We start from the raw sequence: 26571 nt of genomic DNA, 5'->3' as shown, positions 1-26571 counted from the left end.
ACGATGTAAAGTCGTTGGTTTGCTCAGCTGTTCCTGACTATATCGTTAATAAACCACTGTATTACTGTACTTATTATTTGATTCCTGAAACAATAGGGATGGTGTTAAACGAACTATTACTGACAGTTAAGTCTTAATGATTTAACAGCAAGAACGAATTTGTCAATGTTTGCCTACAGTGCAGTATGTGCAGTGCTCAGAGATTAGTACACCCTTAACCATTTTCTAACCTTTCCGTCAAATTGATTGTGGTTTTTTCAGTTCATGTCTATCTATTAAAAAGCTCAATTTACTGAAGTTTTTTTTTTTATATTTTTGCTGTGTGTGATATTGCACAATATTATTTAACTTTCAGGCCCCATCACATATAACACTTGAAGGCTAAAAAAATTTCATTGGCTAAAAATGCAAGTGCAAGGTTGTGTAAACTATTGGACGAAACGAATAAAGCAATTGAATGTAGACGTAATGGTAAAATGAAGACCTGTGCATGCAATAGTAAGCATTTTTGTAAAATGAAGCCGACGACATGCGGAGGTATTATTCGCAGACTGACAGTTCCTTTACGATCCCAAGATAACTGACAGCTCGGTCTGTCAGAGTCATTCCAATAAATGACTATCTTCGATCCCACCAGATTCATTGCTCAAGAAAAAAATCTAGAACCCACAAACTACTGTACAACTCTTTTCTTAGATAAGCCTTTCGATTTTAGATATATAAAAATCATAAGTAAGGACTATATATCTAGAAGAGAATGGTGGTTCGTGTATATTTCAGTAACTTTGTCTTTTAAGAATTTCAACCTTCAATGAATTAATTGCAATTACAGCAACATTTTAGATGCTATAAGTTTGAAGCCAAAAAACTCAGAGGGTTTGTTATCAAAAATATAATAGAAGTGTTTCAAATAAACCCCCGCCAATCTTAGGTGAAATATTTCAATAAACCGTACTACAGATGAATAGGTTATAGATACACTTAATATTTATAAACATTTAATGTACACTTTTACGAGAAAGGCCAAGTATTTTAAAGATAGTATTTACTTTCAATTTGATAGTTCGGTCACTGATTTTATTGTAAATATTTATATATTTATTTTAATCGATTGATTTATAGGTACTTGTGTCACACTCGAATTGAATAAGTTATCGCAAAAAATATACACAAACAAACTACGTAAAATATAAATATAAATTGATTTCACTCTTTAATTCACATCCCATTTAAATCACTAAGTGAAAATAATCCAAACACTTTTCATATGCAGTAATTCACAATACTGAAAATAATTTGTTTACGAATCCAACCGAAATGAAACCGGTTAATCATTGTTAGAATCTAAATACATAGCGAGCACTTATTTAATGGGTCAACTACATAGAAGACTACAAAGATGAAGGCAAAGCCTCTAACATAACGGCATGACGAAACCTCCGTAATAAGTTATGTGTGCTGTTAACTTGTTAACAAGTGAAGACATGACTTATTGTTCTTTAGATAGCAATGAACTAAGAGCAATTACCGAGAAGTGCATTGTGGGATTGAAGATGTAAATAACACAGAGTATGACGATATCGCCGGAACAGTTCTGGCACCGGCGCCGCCTTCTTGCTTACTCTATGTGCGGTGTGTAGGCCAACACAACAATAACATTATTGTGCATGTGTTATTTGTGTGCAGAGGTTGGTAAAACTGAGAGTCGTATGAATCTCATGACGAGTCTAAAAGCATTGTACAGTAAACCTCAATAACTCGACATTTTGTGGACCCAGAGATTGTAGAGTTTGGGGTTTATCGAGCTATCGAAATATTTAAATTTTTAATGGGCTTAATCAATTTTAATTAATACATAACAGACTAACTTTTACATGTACATTTATTTAGTATTTTAGCATATTGAGTAAAATATCTTCAAAGAAATGTCTCATATATTTAACCTATGTGCTCTGAAAAATTGCCATGACTTTCGAGTCACATGGTGTTTGTCAGTAAGTTTTTACTGCAGCTTATGTAATATGAATGAAAATAGTGTGTATCTTTCAAAGCAGATACAGTTGTCTCTTGATTTTTCCGTATACAGGTTAATTTTCAGTTATTTTATATGTTTGTAAATGATAAATAAATTATAAGGAAACCACCAATTTTATGTATTAAGTTAGTAATGAAAAGTTACAAAATTAGTACACCAAAGGTATTGGGAGAGACCAAAGTGAGATAAATCAAAACTTAAGGATACAAATAAATAAACAATTAAATATATATACAGTGTCGCACATAATAAATCGACGTTCCATCATTTAAATCCAGAAAACGTAAAAAATAAATGCACTAATAATATTAAACTATTGGTGATCAAACCAAAAAGAAATTTTACTATATATGATAAAAAGTATGTGCATAAGCATCGGAAGTAGTCCATGGTTTAACCCCACGCCTAAATTAATACGACTTTATTTGTTTGGGCCACATACATTAAAAATAAATATAAATTTATATCACCCTTTAATTCACATTTCATATAAAACACTAGATACGTTTAAATAGAATCGACCAGAGTTAAAATAGGAAACAAACACATTATTGTAGACGAAGCGTAGAGAATTCGGTCTTTAAAACGTCTCCAAACCAACAAAAGACGGTCACTAAATCTACTTATTTATTTTGAGAGAGAGTCGTTAAAAACGAGATCGAATCTTATTGACAGAAACATGGACTGACTTTGGCCGGATATACGTTTGTAAACTAGTTTTGTGGATTGATAACGAATAAAAATAAATGGCTAAGGAAGAAACTTATTTTTGGATAGTTTAGGTGTACCAAAATCTGAGCTAAAATAATATATAAATATATTGGTTAATCGCCAAATATGAGGTTTTACTTTAAGTTAACCCCCAAAAATAAGTTACTTATCTACAATTAATTATTTTTTAATATTTAAATTTGTAATTAAATTTTTTTATAATTAAATTTGTTAACATGTTTATACTTGTGTCATGTAAAATTAGGGACTCTGAAATACATCTTGACAATATTAATCTTAAAAAACAAAAAACTTCCTATGCAGTTTATAATACAATTTTTTTAAATATCATGCACGAAGGACAAAACTGTATTTATTTACAGATTTACAAAAACAATATTTTAATGGAGTACTTTACTTTGATATCTATGAAATTTATACTTAATAAAAAAATAAAAAAATGTTCCCATAATCGTAATAGCTGTAGTTCAAATTATAAACTGTTTACTATATGTACGTACAATTGATTATTTATCACTACAAAAAATATTTGTTATTAAATTTCAAAGCTTTTGGTTACTTGATATATTTATACTTACTTTAAACCTTAGTACCATACGATGAATGTACTAAACATGTTTAGTTTGCAGTTACTTTTGATAACCAGTCAAACAATAAGCTAAACAAAGTCTGAGACTTTTAAATCACTGATCATATCAGTCAATCAGCTGATATACTGTACATTGTTGCATAGTTATCTATGAGTTTCAGTGTTATTTGGAACCATACACCCTTTTAAGACTCAAAATTGTGTTTTCACAAACTGAAATAGTTATATATAATTGGTTTTATGCCCAAAAAAGGTTTGAAGTTGAATTTCTAGAACGTCATTCCTGTACCTAAAAAATCAACTATTCATAGAATTAATATAATTTAAGAAGACTGAGTCTGTATGGAAAAAAGTAGACCTACAACGCATACTGTAATTATTGAGCTTTCGAAAAAAAACCATGTTTAATGGTTTAACAATGTTTACAATAAATTATGAATAACACTAAGCCTCATTGATATCCATGCAACAATGCATATTTTGATTGCGTTTAAAACACTCCCTGCATTTTTAAGCTGGTAACATTATAATTAAAAAACAACTCACTAATCAAAGTAAATTTATTTTTATCGCAAAATTAATAAACCGACGAGCTTTGTTGACAGATAGTTAATCGCGAGTTGTCCCCGATCTGTAGGCAAAGTTGCGTGCAAATCTTTACTTTTCAACCACGCGATCCGGTTTCACTCAATGTTACAAAATCGTGCATTGATTGTAATTGAATTGACTAATGGATTGTATTATAATAACAGAAAGGGACGATTACGAAGACTGACGGTTTAAAACTGTATAAATTATGTTGAAAAATATGTAGTGTTGTATTTATAGAGTCTAAATTATATTTATTTTCCGTAAATTGCAAAATAAAATAAATATGAAATTAATAAAATGGGTGTTATTACGGTATCAGTTTAATTTAAGTTGTTATCATACATTTATTTAATTTACGAATAAAATAAGTTTTTAAAATAAATTTACGGAATAAATTAAATATATGATATTAAATACTCTACAATAGAAACCGGAGGAGGTAATTGACATAATTTATTAATTTTAAGTTTAACATATTAGGCCTACTATATGTTTTGTGCACAAAAAGATCATCAAAAATAATACTTTTTCAAGTAAAGTAGGCATGATTTTACAGTGTGTTGCAACTTGCAAACTAAAAGGTTATAAAGACATAAACAAAATAAGGAAAGTTTGCTTTAGAATAGCAGTTCTTGAAAATAACCAACATTTGCAATCAAGTTGGCCACCACCTATATTTTTATATTTTATAATAAATGCTGTAAATTTGTTCATTAAATGAATTCGTTTGACGTTTCCGTTTTCACTATTTTATGTGTGAGTATTTACTTTGCATACAAGCTTGTATACAAATCTAAACAAAACTATATAATTTTTATACTGCTAGAAGTAATTATTCTTAGTGGTGAATTTAATAAAACTCACAAATCTGTCAAGAAGTTATTTCTTCTTCGCATTTCTTAGTTTATTATAAGAACATTACACCCGTATACCGCTACGATCTGGGGAAAAAAGCCGTCGGCCGCACACGATTTTTATTTATAAACGGAAATATTTATAGAGACAAACCAAATACAATATGGAGTAAATTTCTACTCGAGAGAATAATAGTTCCAGACTATCCTTATAACAAACATTTTATAACTCATACAAAGTGTATATCGTGTTACGATTTAATTTCAATCGAACCAAACCAAACCATTTTATTTTGTACATAAATACGATCATAGCAGAGTTTCACTTTATTTCCCTAAATTAACAATGAAATGTTATTTTAAAAATACGTGCTGTATAATTAAAGCTATAAAGCATCCACTTAAAGCAATTATACCCGAAAATGCAAGTTTAAACAAAATCTTTCCATTAACTCGTTTATAACATGTAATATTTTCAAATGTATAGTCCTATTCCAACCTAATTTTTCTGCAAACGCAAAAAGTACTATTGAAATCATATCAAATTCATATATAGAAAAAACAGTCTTAAATACAAAATTGTAAACATTTGTTCATAATAAACGCTAAAATTTTACGTCAAAGTTATATATTATCTGTATTATGTAGTCTGTAAATAAAGAAAGTACTCTTCTTAAAAAGGTCTTACATTATTAAATAAATATTATTTGAAATCGTACAAAAGGCTATTGAAATAACTTTAAAAATCGGCTGAACACCCTTCATTTAGGCATAGTTCACATTGAAATTCGCAAACAAAATCACATCATAAGATCACAACTATATTAAACTTTAAACGTAAGCATAAATTCCTCTAGTAACATTACTCAAATAATCGACGCACAATTCATCCTACACATTACACAAGTGTACAATTTCGTGTTCGGAAGCCAAGCCAACCCACGCCGTTGTATATGAACATGTCGCGGTTAACATCGGTTTGTAAAACAACCGTCGCGGCCGAACACTCATTTTCAAACTCCGACAATGGCTTTTGTTCCAAAACTGTTTGTCGCCAACCGAGTACTGTACCACGATCGGTTCTATGGTGAAATGTCACAATTTACTCACCACTATGGTATACAGAGCGGTATTGCATGGTATACTCGGTAAAAGTGTTTTTGAATTGTCAACTAAGTTTCTTAAATCATAGAGTATATAAGTTGAAAACTTTAGGTTGATATCCCCTATTTTACCAAATTTTCAAGGCTATTATAAGCTTTTAAAAAAGTGAAATATTATTGGTAAAAAAAGGTCTATTTAAAATAGATTAGAATAACGCGTCCACAGGAAAATATAACTACTGTCTTTGGATATTGAGTGTGAATCTCTATTTTAGAATTTCAAGTTTGATTGGGTGAGCGTTTTAATACATAGTCTAAAAACTGTTGTAATAATAGTCATAGTAATATGTCTAAAGCCCCATAAATTGAACACATATTGGTCATAAATTTAAGTGTCTAAAGGAATCCCTATAAAATAATCGTATTCATTCAAAAAAAGTATAACCACTTTTAAAATCATGTTAAATTCTTTCGCCGTTTGTCAAATTTACTACGCTTTTAAGTTTTCTTCAATTCATTTAAAGAAGCTATTCTAAAAGAATGCAATAGTGATTATGGCTGGTCGAAGGTGATAAATGTATATTGATTCTGTATTAGCCTACTAGCCCCATTGAACTTTATTAAGCATCGCTGGCTAAGAGTTTTGTTTAATAATAGGGAATCCTGCATAATTGCTTTCGAAATGTTCAATTCCCTAGTCAATCACATAAATCAAACAAAAGCGTCTATCTTATAGAAAAATTTGTTAAAGAGGAAATTTCTTTTAATTCTCACGATTTTGGTGAATTTACACTCCCCGATTCCTGGCTTACAATACTATAAGATTAACGTAAACACATTTACGGTTTCGATTATTCCGAAAATATCAACAACACCCCCATAAAACCAAAGTCAAAAGTCACATTGAGCGTCGCAGCCCCGTGTGCGGGGTGAAGGCAGTTTTCACGCACATTCAACTGTAACTGACTATAAAGTGTTTTATATCTCCATTGATCTACTATACAACGTCTATGATTGCATGCGATTCTGACGTACTGTCAACGACATCACGACTGTCATGGTTTACGATTATTTTACTTTCAACAAATATCATTCACCGAGCTTAAACAGTTTTGTTTTTTTATACCACATAAAATCAGTTAATGTGGTTGTAGTGATTGATTTGAGTATTCGGAAAAAACGTGTCATCTACTACAAGTTACAAAAGAATTACTTGAACTTATGTGGACCAATATTAAGTATTTTACCAGTCTAATAATTAAATTTGAACAAGATGGATTGAATATGGGGTTTGCGAGCTAATAGTTGACATTTCAATAGATTGATTGTAATCGTCAGATACAGTTGAAATATTTTCTACACACGTTGATGTTATTAAATGCAAATGGTCATTCTCTACTTTACTATGAAATTGAAAGTTAAAACCTGTAACATGGAATATAAATATTTGTCATATTGTTTAAAATTCGCAAAATATACAAACTTCTAAAACTGCAACTTTAAAGTTAGAAGAAACATTGGCAAAGCGCATCCAAACTTTCGAATTTATTCTTTAATATTTTCTTAGTCAATGTTAACTAAAATTTTTTATATAAAGTATAAACATTTGCATACATTTAGTCGCTTAACTGTTCTTTACAGTTTTAAGTAGTTTTCCAAAAAGTTATTAGTAGAAAAAAGATCTATTCTATTATCAAACTATGAATTGAAAATTTAAACACACTATTTGAATTACAAACTGTCTATGATCACAATACTAATTACCATACTAATTTATCAACTGAAAACTTTTTATTAAAAGTAAATTAACTTTATTTTACACACGTTTTTAGTTTTGCAACATTTGTTGTTTATCATACTTGATACATTTATATACTGAGACGATGTTTTCTTAAAATAAACATTCTTTAGCTCATAAGGTGTGTACAACATTATTATCTAATAACAAAATTTACTGAGTCTCCTAGGCCTATTATAAAAAAATCTTAAAAGTACCCTACCACGGCAACTAAATTTTTCACCTACATAAAAGAAACACCCTATCATCACAAAACAACCAAAAAAATTTAAATAATTACGTCCCTGCAGTTTTTACAGTATTAAAAACAACATAAACTTTTCAGAAAATCATAAGACTAAAACTTAAAAACTACTTACATCGGAAACGTAGAGTAAAAATAAACTCAAAATAACACACACAACTGAAAATTCGTACAAAGCGTACACTGGGACAAGTGTTGCGAAAAATAAAAAATAAAAATTGTGAAATCTTTACGTTCGTAAGCGACGAAAGCACGAGCGACTATATCCCCCAAGAGCACAGACGCGCGTTGGCGACGCACTGAAGGTAGACGTAGACGAGTACTGACTGAGCTCTCCCCCCTCAAAACAGGGGGGCAGTACCCCCCTACTCTACCAACTGTACAGTACTGGGGTACGGTATGAGTCACATAGCATTTAGTACAATTGCATATAGTGAATGTGCAATGTCCAAAATATGTACTTGATTGAGATGCAATTCATATGTATCAGGGGTTGTTAAGTTATTTCAAAATAATATACTTATCTCAATGGATTGTGGGTAAAGTTATTATTTTTAATTTCTATAAATTCGAATACGGTATAGAAAGTATTAAGTTTGTGGTTATTATAAGTGGTTATAGCTTTTTTATACTTTCCTGTAGTATGAGTCGTTTCTGGTTGCCAAGATTGCGAAAATGCATAGCACAATAAGTAACTTAACTTATGTACTTTTAAAGATACAGATGTCCAAAATGATTGAGTAAGAATGTATAAAATGTTATATAAAAAACGGAATTACATGTACTTCAGATTTTATACCTGACTCAATCGATTTATTAATGTTTCAACCACCCATACAAATGTGTTAATTATTAGTTTCCATTATTTAAAAATATCAAAAATATTTTTTTAATTTTTAAGTATAAAGCTTAAAAACCTAATTCTGCCAATGGAAATGTTAACAATAAATTATAAGAGTGTTGTACTGATCTTACCTAAATTCCTACAAAGACCAGGTATTAACATTGTTTATCGGGAAGAAAAAAAATCTGGCACATTAAATTATTAAACCATTAAATTATTACTCAAGTTTAATTATCTAAAATATGTATTAATTAAAAGAACTATTTCAGCCAAACAGATAGAATCAAATTTGGTTTTCAATTAAAATAAATTAAAGTTTTGATTTTAAATAAACGTGTTTCATATTTAAAAAAAGTATCTCAATTTGTTAGGTGAATATTCCGATCACATCGCAGAAGGTCCAATGTGTGACCAACTTAAGTTTCTCCCATTCTACATTCAAGTTGCAAAGTTTGTCTGAAATTTCTATTGGGAGGTGAGAAACTTTCCAAAGTAACAAATGTCTTCCTGGCTTAAGTGTTGGAGTTTGCTATTGATAATAAATATATCATTGGTCTTTGGATGGTAACTAGGTTAGGGACCATTTTATTGTATGACAGTTACTACATATTTTACAATCCCTTACTTTTTATTTTATACTGTACAGGATGAAAAATGTGCAGTATACTCTTGGTAATTATTCATTAATTTAATAATATATATTAGTTATTTGGAATCTAAAAATGATTTTTTTATGGAAGTTAAAATTAATAAAATGATAAATTAATGTAATACTGTAGTTCTTGTTGAACTAACTGTTTAAACATATCTTGACTATGGGTTTATGATTGTTTTCAATTTGTATTAAACTAATAAAAATAAATAAATATTTTAAATGTTGGAAATAAAATTAGTTGATAAAATATTGAAAAGTATTTTTTTTTTAGATACGTAAATATGAAAACTAAATCAAGCCAATAGAAAAAAATGATTGTAGCACAGAAAGTCAAGAAAGAATTTAATTTGTGCATGATTTATATCAGTTGGATCCAGTGTGAAATGCTTAATTTTAATAGAAAAATACCATTTAAATGTTATAATTATGTATTGAATTACAAACTAATGCAAATAACAAAGGCCGAGAAGCACAAACAAAAAGTAAGATACCTGATCAAAATTAAGACACTTAAATGAACAGAATTACAGTGGGTTCCAATGATAATCATATAAGACAATACAGTACTGCTATTTTTGTGTGACTATTTAATGTAAATGTAAAGTATCTTTACAAACATCTCATAAAAGAACGAACACTAAAGAGCATAAAGATTTACCCTCGAGTTTTGTCTTTAAGAAATGTAGTAAAGTGAAATTGCTTATCAAACCATTTGAAAATAATTCCTTCTTTTTCATTAAAATAAAACTGTATTGGTGTTAAAAATGTATTTAATTAAAAAAATGTTTGTGTAATTAAAAAAATGTATAATTATATATACATAAATTGTGTTGCATCTTTCTTTACCAACACTCCTTTACATGCAGGAACTTATAACATTCTTAACCTTTTAGATCAAATTTAATAACCCTCATCTTGGCAGTATATAAATAACAACATTCTGTAAGTGACAGCACCCCCAGGGTGGTTGGGAAATAATTTTTAGGCCTCTTCGTGGAAGTAATTTACCTAAAGAGCATCAAAATGGAGTTTCCACATGGTCTAAATTATCTGTTGTGGCCCGTTCATAACCTTTGACAAAATAAAATTATGTTACAAAAGTTTTCATATCGAGGATTTTGTTAAACTGTATGAAAAACTTATCAAAGACCTAATTGAGCACTATCAACGTAACATAATTTACGCAGGAGTAAGTTAAAATATTTCAATCCATACACGGCAATTAAAGGTGCAACATTTAACTACTTGTATAAGTGGTTTTGCCAAATAACGTGAAGAATTGTTGGGCAATATCTACCTGGCCAGGTAAAATGTTTTCGGTACTCGTGATTTTAAAGCTTTATTCAAAATCTCATATAGAAACAGAATAATTTATATTTATTTATATAGTTTCTTTGGGTGTGGAACCTCATATTAACGCTGAATTCGCCTATCTACACACATGACAGCGCATACAATGTATTAAGAAAAGCAAGGGGCGAGCCTTACAGTACAAGAATAAGGTATATGTACTGATAAGAACATCTAGACCAAATAAACGAATTTGCTATTTTTGTGTGTTCCTATGAAGCATATTGTAAAATGTTCTTTTGGGCTATAAAATTTTTAAGATATACAAACATTATTCATAAAAAACCTCAGCAAACAGAGCTAATAACTGTGCTGAAATTTAATTTACAAATTGAGTCTGTAAAGTCAACATGAAAGTATGAATAAAGGTTCAAGCTAAGCAGTTATCTGTTCTGGCCTTGGGCAAATGTGTCTTATCTCGGAGGCTTAACTACAGTACTGTTGGTCTTTTGTAAGCTTGGCTGCAAAAAATGTGGTTGAAAAATAATATTTTACAGTTTAATGTATAAACAATGAAAATATGAACTACTTATGAATTTCTCTCAAGTTCATTTGTTTTCTTATTTGAGTCAATTTTGTAACTACTTTCATTATAACAAATTTTCATAATTCAAAATGAACTGTTACAAAAAAGTAATTTTTTTTACTTTTTTATGCGACACAAAATAATTAATAGTATGTGCGCTTGTTAAACTGCTTATCAAAAGTGGGTGTTAGTTAGGATTTTTCTCAGATATCAAAGAAATAATATTAGCACATTGTTTTAAGGTTTTGTGTAAACCTTTTGGTTTTACCCTACTTTTATGACGACAGTCTCCATGATTGGGACAGGTCCAAAATGATCACCACAGTAACATTTTTTACATACACTACTTTATATGTGAAGAAATATTGGAAGACACATTTTATTTCACTATTCACCATACAAAAAGGGATATCTCCCTTTGGTGCTTGAGTTACTATTTTATCATATAAAAAATAATCTAAAAATTACGATTAAGTAATGAAGATTTCAGTGCTAATAGAAATGCATTTCCGAGATTAGGTATTGGATTTATCTGACAAGCATTGACTGGTCGAGATGTCAATAGATTTGCTCAGGCAACAAACCTGCAGTGAAGCATGCAAAGGAGTATTTGAGGTTTGTCAAGTCAATATTAATGCTTTAAGATGATTTGATTCTTAGCTCAATAATAAAATGATCAATGTATTATTAATTTGTATACATTAATTTGTATTGATTTAAAAAATTAAACACTTAACACAGAAACTAATTCTGAATTTTCATTTGGAATAAATGAGAATTTATAATTTATTTGCTTTATGTACAAGTAGTTTAAGTATTGTAATTAATCCTAGTTCTTATTTATTAGCGACATGATAAACAAGTTCAATATACTGTACTTACAGTTTGTCAAATAATTTAAGAACTTAGCTTTCTATATCAGAGATGCAATACATTTCAGAGTAATCATTGGATAATTTCCATTCAATCACCAGCTTATCGTAGGCAGAATCACAAAAACATGTTATAGTTTCAGTACACAATTAACAACAAGACAGGAGTCGAACTTATTAAAAAAAAAAATATCAATAAATTTAAGACGACTTAATATTTCCAAAACAAATATTACATACACTGTGTATAATACATGCATCAGTTTATACAGGTAACAATAGAATACGAAGAAAATTCCCACAAAATCCAAATCCAAAAAATCCCACTGCGCTAAAAATTTTACTTACGTAAAGCTAGAGACTCCTAAGAGTTAGGGGTTTTTCTTACCTGGAAAAAACAAATAAATTACATTAGAGTGATTATATTTTTGAGATATTTGTATCAAACCTAAAAACATAATTAAAATGGAATCATCATCATTTTTTTATCAATAACTTGTAGTTACACCACATTCATGGTCTATATTTTTACATAAGAAGTTTTATAATTGCTATAAATTGAATATATCACCTATAATTAATAATTTCAAAATGAAAATTAAATTAAAAAAAATGATTTTTACAGGTTACAGGCAGTTTTTTTTTTTAGTCTTACCATCTAGAAAAAGTTTCAAAACTATGAAATAGTATATTTTTATTAACCCTAAAAATTGTGGCAATTAGCTTGTTAGGGGTATCGGTATCTCACAGTGTCATTAGAAAAAGTTTATATTATTTTGTTTGCGGTAAAATCTTAAATGTGTTTAACTAACCTAGTAGTTAGAGTCTCAAACTTTAGTGCGAGACGTAGCCAACATACTCAATCCTTGGCATATGTAAAATATTTTAGATTATATTTCATTTTCTTTTAAATTTTGAACCGCTATTGTTTGATTTGTTTAAAAAAAAATGCAGCTAGCGCATATAGCGCATAATATAAACATAGTTAATTTAACAAATGTAATTTTACTGTACTATAATTAATATCTATTCTACAAAAAAGTATCAAAGAATTCTAAGAGGCAATGTCGCAAGCCTCCTTCCAGTCATAGACCTTCCTATTGTGGAAGGAATCAGGTGTTCAATGCCTTCACAATACACAAAAGTCGGTCCACCGCGGTATTAATGGATGGCATTGTAGGTATGCTAATTGATCAGCTGATTGAAACTGTCGGCACTACCCACGGCAGCATCAGCGCGAAGGCATCGACCTGCAAGGCGACTTCGCCCACCGACACATCGCCCCGGCCGCTCTGATTGAGCTTTGATTTCTAATTTGGAGCTGTGCATGAGGTTGGTTCGAATTACTATTGTTCAATTACACTGTACACTGTGGAATGGGTGGTCTTTTTGTCATGAATCAAAGGGATTTTAAAATGTAAAAGTAATTTGAAAATGGTTATTTGTGATACGAAGTTGCTTTAATGTTATTGTTTGTGGTAATTATTTCTTTCTTTCTTTCTTTTTATTGTAATTAATAGTAGTGATTATTTTAAAATTTGCTATTTTAATATAAGTAATGACGCCAATTGATGTATACCATGTGTTAACATTTATTAATGTTATTAATTTATTAATGAATAAAGATATTTTCCATTCAATTCAACAAACACTCTGAAAAACCAACAAAAACAACATAAACCGAAGGATCATGGTTGTGCTTTAAGTATCCCATACACCGGGAATTATATGCAACATGAGCCATAATGTGGAAGCGAACGATTCCATAAAAAGGAGGTAAAACAAGCCCAAAGGAGGAACATCCAGGCACAGACTGTCACCGGTTGTTTTGACAAAGAATTTATTACGAAGCGCCAGCGACATGACGGTTCATGACAAGTTATAGCAGAACATTACGCTGGCAATAACTGACAGCTGATAATTCACCGACCGGGTCCCTACTATGAAACTTGTCTACTTAGGTGAAACTGTTGGGTAAACATTTTCATTGATACGTCTTTAATAATAATATCCCTATTGTAGAACATTTTCAGGGGAGCGAGCTGGTCTGCTGGTCTAGGAGAGCGTGAGACTTAGGTACCTGAGGTTCCGGGTTCAAATTCCGCCAATTCCCAATGGATTTTATCTGTTGCAACCCCTAGTTCTAGCCTGAAGTAATGTGAAATACAATTCTGAGCTCTTAACTGTGTCCAAGGAAAATAAAAAAATTTTGACGCATTTTAACAAAAGAGTTAATGTAAGATAGTGTGGATTGAGCAAGGAGCCTTGTGTAACTTTGTTACTGAAAAAGATCCACTTTTTCTTTAACCAGAATTGTTTAAAGCGCAATGATCGAGGACAGCTGGATCCAGTTCCAAACAACCAGAGAGCTTCTGTTTTTGACCAGGAATGAAACGGGTCAGATTTTTAGGCAAGCGCTGTTACCCAACTACCCAGCTGTATAAAAGCCCAAATATATTTTCTGATTTTGAATGTGTTTATGTCTAGTATAAATTCTTATTAATATCAAGGATTGTTTTTAAATACCTTGAAATGTCAAATATTTTGGTCTTCTTATCTTTGGGATTCAAAATAAAGTCTAAGATAAAAGAAATAGAAAACTTAACCTTCACACTATTAAATCCAATGATCTAAGTAAAGGTTTAGTTAATAGCCTACTGATTAAAAAAAACAATCCACCATCAGGGGGGGGGGAGAGTCATGAAAGAGTGATCTTTGAATAAGAGATAAATCCGTTAATTAATGCAGTAAATGGAATGTGGTTAGAACAACTAAAATGATTGCCTTAAGATACAAAAATAATATATTGTAGCTGAAGTTGGTTTTGATACAAGCAATTACTTTACAATACATTATTCTGGAAGAAATTGTTTAAACATTAAATCAATGAAAAAAAAAACATTGACTTTAACTTTGACTTTCTACTGTGCAAAAGTACTTCCAAATTCGCCCCACTTGTTTCTGAATGCATTTATAATATCTATTGTACAATTTTCAATTCCTAATGAGGATTCATTTGATTGTCAGATTGACTGACAATCAACACCGTGGGTGGACCGATGTTTCTAGGTGTCGAGATTGCTTCGGTAAAAACCTCAAACAAACCCAACACAAAAACCAACTTTCTTCACATTGTGTCAGGTAAGCATTGACAGGAAGCTGGTATACAGTCTAAGGTGTGGCTCAATGAATGTTGTCAATGACATTGCAAGGAGTGTCGTGTAGGAAGTATACCTCCGTCTCACTCATTAGACATTACACTGTGTAATACAGCAGGCACTTGTCATTGGATCATGGTCTTTAGATAAATTCTTACAAGTAGGCTGTTAATGATTTATCTGAATAGTGAAAACAAAAGCTTTATTTGGCTCCAACAGTTGGAATTGTCTGAAAAGTTTTAGAACTGAACTCTTTTTAGCCTACTGTATATAAATGGTCCAGTACAACTTATTATAACTGTATAGAGTTAATTTTTATATGGTGAGATATAATAATATAATAGAAATAAAAGAGTTAATATTTCAAATGTGGTACATGTTATTTTGTATTTAGTTTTGCTGGGATAAGACAATAAATATGAATAAAAAAAAATAGGCACAAACAGTTTTTGCTATGCACGGCTCTTTAAAACAGTTTTAAGGAAAAATGTGTCAAATACATGCAGTTGAAATTTAAAACATATATTATATCTTTTAATGGCAACTAGGAGAAATCCGTCAAAATCGACGGTTACTTTCAAGGTTGTTCATCTAACTGGGATAAAGAGAGAGAAATTATCAAAGTTTTGAACATTTAGCTTAGTTTAAAGAACATTAAATAAGTGTAAAAACAATATATTGAATATTGCGTAAGTTAAAAAATATGGTTGATTATTCAATGGATTAAATATTTCCAGTACTTTATCGGAGTTCTTATTAATGTGTTAACTGGTTTCATCTCCTTTTTGAAGAGCCTTATTATAAGATGCTATAAAAATCATATCGGTGGATATTTTCTAGATCTTCCTCCATTTCATCAGTGTCAGGCAGATAAAATCTATGTTTTTATTTGAAAAAATGTCTGTTTGTTAAGAAGGCTCTTTCTCAGTTCAAAGAGGGGTCTACCTTTAAGCTAATGAAAAAATCAAAAAATAATTTTTTTAAAACTTAATAAGGTAGAGGTTCTCAATTAAACCTCTAAAGTTAAGTTAAACTAGATTTTTTCAGCTTATAGTTGAAAAGAACTTTAAAATGTGCTTATGAGAGCAAATAAATCAAACTCACAAAAACTTCCCCTTTTTAGTGGACACATGAGTCTAAGAGGAGTTTTTCTTTAAGTAAAACAAAACATATAAAACTTTCTGATCCTTTAATGCAGATAATTAATATGTGTAGGATGAACCCTTACGTAGAGTCTTACAAACAATTTGCAATGCTACAAGTGGGTGAGCAAATTACGGTCTATTGCTTGCTATAAAAGATCAGTCACTCGATATCAAATTATAAGCCATTATCGCCTACCATAATCTTGTAATCCCTGAGGCGAACTGTATGTTAATAGTTGATATGTGTATCAATCGAGTCATACTTGTGGGCGTTCTTACATAGTAAGAGCCTTCAGGAGGTGGTCCCATTATGATTGTTTTAATAACAGAGTAATCTCTCATGATGTGAGTAAGCAAGACTGACACTAAGAAAATAGATTCGACATTGTGTTTAAATTGTGTAATGCCCATATAAAAATTTATCTTTCTTTATAGTAAATAGTTTACAGGTTTTTCATACAAGGTAATATATTCAATGAGACATCAGGGTTGTTTAGTAAATTAAAATATTGTAATATTTAACAGAAGAATTAGATTTTTAACTATGAACAAATGATGATTTTGTGCTATTTAAACTCATCTCCTCAATACATGATAAAGTTTCCTCCTGTTTCTCTATGATCAGTTTAATTTACAATTGTTTAGTTTTTTCTTTATCATCCATTTAACTTCAGTTTTTCACTGTGGATTCAATTTTTTTTACAATTAGAATATCTAACAACAACAAAACTAAAATATCTCAACATTTTTTATGCAAAACTACCCTAGGTTAGGTGTGATAGCTGAGATCAACTGTTACAAAAACTATGAACACAAAATGTAAGTAAAATAGTTACCAGGGATTTATCTAGCACTGTTAAACTAGTTTAGATTGTTAATGACATTCTAATTAATACATTCATTTGAGATTTGTTATTGGTTTTTAGTGAATTTCCCATATAGGGAATAAGCTATTACCGTAGTACTCATGGTAAGACCTGGACCCAGGACCGATTTACTTTTTCATTTTGAGGTCCCTAGAGGCCAAAAACACCATCCGTTCAAATTCATATATATATATATATTTATTAATCAAAACAAAATACCACAGTACCCTAAAAGCATTTTATTTTATATTATAATTATTTATATCTATTATAATTACCATAGGTACTGTGGTATTTTGATTTGCTTAGTAACATTTAAAGTAGCCCTCACTGATGTATACAATAACAAAATATATATTTATATATATATATATATATATTTATATATGTGTCCGTTAGCGCGATAACTCGAGCAAAACTCATCCAATTTTGATGAAATTTGGTACAAACATGTAAACCTACGTTTATTCAAACGAGTTCGCGAACCAGCATGATCGGACTATGGGAACAGGTGTTTATGAGGGGGTTTTATGGGGTAAAAATTGGTTTTCCCCATTTTTAACCATAAAAACTCAAAATTTTACATTTTCTTTCCAAAAAACGAGAAGAAATTACCAAAAAACTTTAAGTTTAAAATTCCCATGTTATTCTTATGGAGAATAAGTAAACTGTTGTAGTTTGCTTGTTTATGAACATATTTTGATCAAATTTGGAAAATGCATTCATTTCATTCCAAACTATTAACATTTAAAAAAAACACACATTTTTACCCTCTCTGTTGCAGCAAACCTAAGTACTTGTTAAATTAATGTTATTTAAATAGGGAATAAATGTGATATTTTCAAAGAGACATTTTTGTGTAAATCCAATCAAGCAAATGGAAATTTGCTTAGTCTGCAGGTTTGCTGTGGCGGGGGTATTTCAATTTTAAACCTTCTTTTGAGATCCACACAACCAACTAAACATCTGTAATCAAGTTTCTAGTCCAACAACGACAACGTTCCACAAACAGTTGACCAGTCTCGGTTCTTGATACATTAGCATATCTGTAATTAAGTGAGGTTAAGTTTGTAGTGTCCAGGTGCATTGTGGGTATGCTAAACAGCTGATTGGATCAGCTGAGACTTGCCTAGAGTCAAACACCATTAGTCACTGACAGGTTTACTGATAAACAACTGCTGAAGAAGTTTGTAATTGGAGCACTACAGACATTCTATAGGTTATGTTCATATAATAAAAATCTAGGACACTCTCACCATAAATGAAACATACTACTTATAGATTTACCACCCCTTAGGACTTAGGAGCCATCTGAAGACAAAATTGCTAGGTTAGAATGTTAGATGCAGTTCTTTCTTGTCATTTAACCAATTTAAAAATCAATTCAACTAAACAAAGCTAATGATTTATAAACCATTGCATGTCCTGTGACAAGATAACCAAAGAGTTAAGTACAGGTTATAAAGTCTACCCTAAAAGAAAAAAAATCAATGTGGACAATTGTGCACTCAAACTTTACTAAGATTAAATACACCCTTAAAACATGGTTTCAACTTTTACTATTGGATGAGAAGTCTAATTGCACTATTCAAAGCAAACAAAAGTACTACGGCAGATTTTAAAACTTCACTTTAACTGGAAGCATAATTAGGCTTTATGATAAAAAGTATTTTTTAAATCATTTGTAACAAAAATAACATGATTTGAGAGTAGTAGACCACTAAGAAATCCCAAGCTAAGATGGCAAGACTCAGTTGGAATAGATCTCTTAAGAAACCTAGAAAGAACAGATTTTGAAACTATTGATGTATTTGTGTTTTGTTTGAAAATAGTATATGTATAATTTGATATTGCAATAGGAAAAAAACTACTTTTTTTAACCTGGCTTTGTAATTTTTTACAAATAGACGTAGGTATTAAGTTATTACAACTTCACAAAGTATCAGAGAGATCTGTTACTGTGAGCCATGCCAAACTTGACCTTCTCATGTCAAACCAGACTGACAGTTATTGAATTGACCTCAGTTTATAAAAAGGCAAAGAGGTCTGTCAGAAGTAGAAAAATTAAGAAATCCATTGATAAAATTCATTTATCTCAACTTTATTGGACCTGTCCCACAACAAGGTTGTACTATAACAAATAACATAACGGTTAAAAATACTTTTTAGTACAAAATTTATATTTTAACTAAAAAAATATTTTTCAGTCAAGATGTGCAAAATCAATGTTATTTATAAGAAGAAAGAGAAAACAAGAATCTTGTGGAAGCACAGCAGGATCAGTAAATAAGATGAATATTCCATCAGTGATTCAATATTCTCTCACAACAAGCACTAGTAGCTGTCTTGAAGGATTATACCGAAGAAAAGCCGGCAGAGAAAAATCAAATTAACCTGTCTCGGGCATTAGTGTGAGTGCGGCTCTAATGTCTTCACAATTAGTCCTCCGTTGAGGTCTTCTGATTGGTTTAATCTCGGATTATTTCGACGCAATAATTAAGGAAGCGCTTCACTAGTGGCTGCAGTGATTGTAAGCAAATTTAATTGGGTCATTAAAATAAATACATTGGACTGATTAAATCTTTTGCAGTTAAATTAAATTAATTCATATCGACAATGGTAAGTTAAATTAACATTTCATAAATACACATGAATAAAATACCATTTTTAAATCAATGGTTGACTATTTTAAAATAGGAACTGCACATTAACAAGATTCAGGTTATATTTTAATTCCAAATATTACTGTTTATTACAATTCTAAAGAATACATTTTTATGATTTGTTAAAAGAATAATTTATTTTGAGTTTTAATTATGTCTCTTCATAGTACGAGTAGTAGCTTAATCAATGAAGTAGTAACCCAGAAATCTTTCACTGTGGTAACACTCACCTATAGTAATTTAGGTTATGTTTCCTACTTTAAAGGTTCTAACTTATTATTTTTGTAGTGTTAACTTACATTCTCAGTATCTTGTAATAGAGGACACTAAATATTAAAGAACAAAAAGCCAAACTCTTAAAAAGATTGTTGATAATCCAGGGATGGCTGTAGCTGTGTAGCTGAGTGATTATGATTTTTGCAACAGAGAAGATACAAAAGATACGAGCTCATGGGATAACTGTGCGCTTTTAGCTCCGGTATGTTGAGGCAGAAACGTACTAGTATCAAGCAAGGAAGAGCCCAAACGACTATAGCCACATAGCATATTTGTACAGCAGTTATAGTGCACAGGGTCTTCCTACAGTGTGAGCACTGTAGTACATGATGGCAAGGAGGGAAAGGAGAATGGAAGGGGGTAAGGAATAAAATTTTCTCTAGACGCCTGGTTCTAGACATCACTTAAATGTACCATTGAATGTATCCTCTGTTTCTTACTTCTCTGTGTGTTCTCTGAAATTAGAAGTTTGCTGTTTTGATCTTGACAAAAGTCAGCAACTTTTTGATGACGTTGATGTCCAATAATTATTATGATCTCCAATAAATTATTCTAGCTAAAAATAGCTGGTCTTGGTAAGCAAAAAGGCTACACAAGGAATTTCACTTCATTCTACACTCACCCTTCATTAATATTGGGTTGATACGCCCAGAAGCATCCCCATCTCAATTAGTAATCAAAATAATAACGAAACCCGTCACTATTGCACCAAAGTCCAAGATACTAACCACTAGATTTTAGCAAACCACTGCTAATCATAAGTGAAACATCTACCATACCATACTTTCAAAATTTAATTACAACTTTTTTTTTGTCCTAGGACTCTCTAGGTACAAAACGGGGTGATTTTTCACATTACTTCAAACAAGACCTAGAGGTTGCAGTATTATTACTTAGATTAAACCCATTGATGATTTGGCGGGATTTGAATCCCCGCTTGGAGTCCTGCACTCTAACCACTAGACCATTTCATTCCCCAATTTAAATACAACTAAGATTGCTTTACTTTACAACAATCATTAGATACTTGAATACAAATTTTACACAGTAAAATCCTGTGAGAAATACTAATGTAGACTCACCTTTAGGACAGTCCTGTTCATCAGTCTTGTCGCTGCATTGGTCCTCACCGTCACAGACCTGGCTTTGCGGGATGCACCGAGTCAGATCACACATGAACTCGCCAGTGGCGCAATCTGCAACAGCCAAACATTACGTAAGAAACCAGAAGTACCTCAGTTGTGCCATCTTTGTTTCCAAAACTAATTTTTTGAAAGTGTTTATTCACACAAATGTAGATGAAAGTAAATTATTCCAAGCATTGTAAAAATCTTTGAACTAATAAACACTTAATTGATAATTTTTCAGCACAAATTGGAATCAATAACCAGCTAACTACAAGAAACACTCTGGAGCAAGCAATTAATGTTGTAAAGTTTTACTGCCACTGTCTATAAAAATTCAAAGAAACGCTTCTTCAAAGCTGTAATTGTGTTTTTGATGGATATTTTTATCCACTAATATTTGAAAATGATATAATACTATTGAAACAAAAAGTTTTGTTCTGTTTTAGTCCACAAACTAAAATCCTTTTTGTAGCTTGTTATATGAATTATAAACAAGATTCTTCACTTTGAACAATAAACAAACTATTTCTCAATCTGGTACACAGTTTTCCACTGTCAAACCAGCAAGGTCTTAAAAGAGACAACCATAGCTTTGAACTGATGAAAACCCGGCCAACATTTTTGACGTTTTGTAACAATCCATCTTTGAGGAAAGCTACAATTCAAATGAACATTGACCAGTATTTTCGTGAGTTCAACATTGCCAGCCATCTCCTGTAGACCAAAACTCAACAAACTATTTTTTTTCCTTGGCAGAGAGTGTTTGTAACTCAAAACTGAGCAAGGCTTAGGCTTTCAAAGATGAACTTAGACTGTTTTATTGGCAAATTTACATATTAGTCTGAAACTGAGAGCCCATCGAGTGTTCCATATAATAATAATAATGGTTTAATTTACCTCTGTCATTATGGTCCTTGCGTAGTTTGTCACTACTGCAGTTTCGTGCTCGTGGAGCACATCTTCAGGTGAAGGTCAAAAAGTTAAAACATTTTCCTCACGTGAAGGTCGTCAATTTTTGAAAACACACCTCAATTTTTTGCCAACCATATCATTGATTCAAACCATAGTTATACCAAATACAAAAAAAAATTTGAAGTAATGCATACTTGTCATAAAAGTAAATATATGGACACCATCGAGGAATTTGAGATTTACCGAGCAGCTAAAGTACATCCAAACCATATTTTAAACAAACAACTCTCATTCCAGTCTAACATTATTTATAATACCGCCATTCACATCCTGGAACAAGACCAAAGGAAAGGTTCTGATAAGAGAAGTGAGGATGGAGGGGCTACTGACTACAACACACGTCAGTCATGACTTGTCTCTTGTCTTCTACCGGCGCCGGACCCCGTGTGTAACGTTTTTAATGTATTTGCCAAGTTTATAAATGTTTTTTTTTCGTTTTTGTTATGTGTTTTTTGGTGTGTTTTCAAAAATTGACGACCTTCACGTGAGGAAAATGTTTTAACTTTTTTAACTTCACCTGAAGATGTGCTCCACGAGCACGAAACTGCAGTATTGACAAACTACGCAAGGACCATATTGACAGAGGTAAATTAAACCATTATTATTGTTGCTGTATGGTCCAGAGGCTACCCATCATGAAATTCCATATAATAGTTTACTGGTCTTGACAGGAATAATAATAAAGAATATTGACTTGACGCTTCACTAACAGAGAGGTAGAACAGGTAGAATATTTAAACTGCAACACAACCTTTGTTATACTAATGATTTCACAAAGATTGCTATTACTCTTTTTGACGTTTTTGAACACATCATAATATTTACAATTTATAAAACTATATCTAGGCTACTTCATCTAATATTTACAACATCTACTCCACTAGGACATACAGCTAAGTTTCAGTGTTAGTATTAAACAATATCTAAATAAGCTCACTTAAAAACTAAATTAATACTGTACAACTGTAAAACTACCCTGAACCGTGAGGGTTTACAACTGTGAGGAGAGTTATAAGCTACTATAATACAGTAATGTACATGGTTAAATTAGTAATGGTTTAGTAATTCAGTAAAACCCCTCGTATCCAACCTAGGATGAGATGTAGATCTCTGTGTTTGATAAAAAGAGAACAAAGGGTCTGAAAAACCAAGTTTATTACAAATTGTTGAAATTAACATATCAAAGTGATATAACAGATAATATGGAAAAAAAAGCAATTAGGTGAGTGGAAATAGAGGATCCTGAGGTAGGATATGAGAGATTCTACTATAATATTCAAAGCTTGTTTATAAAGATTACAGTGAAAAGCTGTTAGGAACTTTCATATTCTACTAAGAGTTACAAAAATTACCTCTGTTTTTAAAACCTCATCAAATTTAAGTTTAAACTTAAAGAAATATCACCTTGATATTTTATGTATGATTATAGCACTTAAATGTCTCAAAGACACTCCTCCTTATTGCTACTTTGTGATCACGCAAATACCAGAAAATATACAAAAACTTAAATCAATTTCCAGGTAATTTTCTGGAAGTTTTTCTTGCTTAAAAAATTGTTCCCGATTGCTTTCAAGATCAGTGGTCAAGATCTTAACCTTTAGGTCAAGGAATCATCACACAGTTTAAAAAATCTCATTAATGATTAGTGGGATTTGAACCAGAAACCTTGGGGACCGAAGTCGCCCGCTCTACCGCTAGACCAGCTCGCTCACACGCTTTCTACTTCACTATATCCCCAACCTTAATTGTATGCAAGTACTTTAATAATTTTCCATTATGAGTAACAAATGTACATGTTGAATGTTTTAAGAACTGCAAGAAGCTGAGAAAAAAGAGAATTTTAATTCAAGTTTTGATCTATTTGACAATGGAGTTACAAATAAAGGTTATAAAGTTTCAATATGTTTAAGGGCTGTATAATTAGTTGCAACAAACAAAAAATTAATGAATTCTGACGAATAGCAAATAATTTGATATTAATTTCATTTTGTTGATCACTCCACACCCCAATACCCAAGAAGAAAATTGTATCAATTAGCAGCAATTGGATCTGTAGAGAGAAAGTTTTATTGGGATGTACTAGATAGTGTAATTCCTTATGACTACTAGGGCGTTTCAAGGTGTTACTCTATAGTTAGATTCAACAAAATAATATTGTTTCAATGGAGCCAAGAGCGTTTGACAACAATATGGTTTGTTAAAATAAGTTTTTCAATATTCATCAGGCGCTAAGCAAAACCCACCTAATCCCCACCAATCGAAACATTCCGCTGATCTGGACGATATGCTGGGGAAAAAGTTTACTGTATTTACACTAACAAAGCTTAGAGTTTTTAAATACAGTTCCAGCCAACTGGAAATCCGAGGAATTTGTGAGTCGCACATCAATTTTGATGACCAGAAAAAAAGTGTATGAACTGTACGACTCTTTAGTGTGGAATCGGGAAACTTGTAATACAATCAATTGCCTATCGCTAAACATCCAATCATTGACAGCATTTCTTTGATTATTCAAGAAATAGATTGTGGAAGATAATCCCCAGTGTTTTGGCGATCACAGAAGACAATAACGGTGAAGAAAGCTTGTTTTCTCAAAGCTAATAATTCCAGAATCTTATCTGTATTATATTCATTGATGAAGTCAAAAAGACCCTATACATATTTGTAAGTTTCACTGTACAATCATGCATCCTAAACCTACCAGCCAAATCCTCACTAAATCAATTATCTCCAAAGGATATAGTTCCTCCTATGTTACTTTGTCCGCTACCAACCCTCACCAAGAGTTACGATAGATGTATTTATCTCTTTCTAATCTGCACAAATCAAATTATCTACAACAGTAATCTCTACCCCCAGCACCAATTAACATGGTAGTTGAAGACACTGAAATAGATGTACAAAAGCGTTTATATTACAGCTTAGTCTCAGGGTAGAAGAAATGGTTACTTCATAGTTGACTAAAGCGAGATTTAGGGTGTCCACATGGAGAGGGGGGGGGAGGAAGGAAAAAACACATTCAATAGTCAGATAGAAAAATATAATAAATCAGGGTGTTTACCAATTTTAGCATGAATATGGTTTTAATGATACTGTACTTCAATTTAATTTTATTTACACATTTCTTTGATTAAGTACCGGTACAAGTCATTATACACAACTCTTACTCATTTCAAAGGAGTGATTATCAAGTAAACTTTTACAATTTACCAATATTTTTCTAACTTTTCTAACAATCATTACTAAGCATATCTCTAAAATCAATCTATAAATATTCAAACTAGAAGGTATCTCTGCCACTCAGTTAATGACAGAAATTATTTAATCATATTTATTTATTCAACGTACTTTTAACAGGGGATTCAGACAATCTGAACTTTTATATTATTTGTATTCAAGTGAAATAGTAATAATTGATTTTGAATAAAGAGTCCCTGAATGTTAAAATTAAACTTAGTATCAAAGACCAATTTGAAGATATTACATTCCCTAGCTGTTTGATAAATGGTCATCTTTTCTAAATTCAAATTCCAAATAAACTTAATGCCCTTACTTTTTCAGAAAACTAAAAACCTCAGTTAGAATGAAATGTGAAAGATTGAAGTATTTTCAAATGCCCTACACAACCAATTTGATTAGCTCTTTTGCTAAATTCTATACAATTTAGTTAAAACTTTTGAATCCAAGTTGTTACAAACATGTCTCTGCACAGAAAGGAAGAGTGGACACCCATTTTCAGTTAGACATCGACCACCACCGCCCAAAGACAGTATCACCAACCCTCAGTGGGGCAGTCTCGTTCGTCGTCTCCCCCAGGACAGTCAGGTTTCCCGTCGCACACCTGGGCGTCGCAGATAAAAGCAGAGCCATCTTCGCACCTGACCTTGTCATCGGCTCTACACTGGTCCACCGAGCTTCCCGTGACAGGTTGAGGCGAGAATGAACGTGTGGTAACAGCTGCCGTCACCGGTGTCGTCGCCTCTGTCGTTGTGGTAGTTGTTGTCGTAGTTGTGCTGGTGGTTGATTCTGGCAAACATTATTAACAGTTTGGAAACACTTTGGAAATAGACTTGGATATAATGCTCACGTATTTGATTTGTGTTGTGTAGGTGAACGTTGTTTTCCATCAGTGTTGGAAACTTTACAGTAACTATATTTTCCTTTATTTAAA

At 31.4% G+C, this 26571-nt stretch overlaps 1 protein-coding gene across 1 annotated transcript in view; it reads right to left on the bottom strand.

The window, feature by feature from the left end:
• The window catches only part of LOC128992711 (basement membrane-specific heparan sulfate proteoglycan core protein-like), a 385028-nt gene that overhangs the window by 221212 nt on the left and 137245 nt on the right, over nucleotides 1-26571 (bottom strand). Inside the window, exon 7 of the mRNA XM_054416431.1 lies at nucleotides 21384-21497. Coding sequence (XP_054272406.1) covers nucleotides 21384-21497 — 114 coding nt within the window. The remainder of the gene's footprint in view (nucleotides 1-21383; nucleotides 21498-26571) is intronic.

This window comes from Macrosteles quadrilineatus, unplaced genomic scaffold (assembly GCF_028750875.1).
Source record: "Macrosteles quadrilineatus isolate MER2022 unplaced genomic scaffold, UCM_ALF_1.0 Scaffold_4__1_contigs__length_99947679, whole genome shotgun sequence".
NCBI classification, from domain to species: Eukaryota; Metazoa; Arthropoda; class Insecta; order Hemiptera; family Cicadellidae; genus Macrosteles; species Macrosteles quadrilineatus.
Note: the sequence above shows the minus strand (reverse complement) of the source record. Positions and strands in the feature narration are given on the sequence as shown.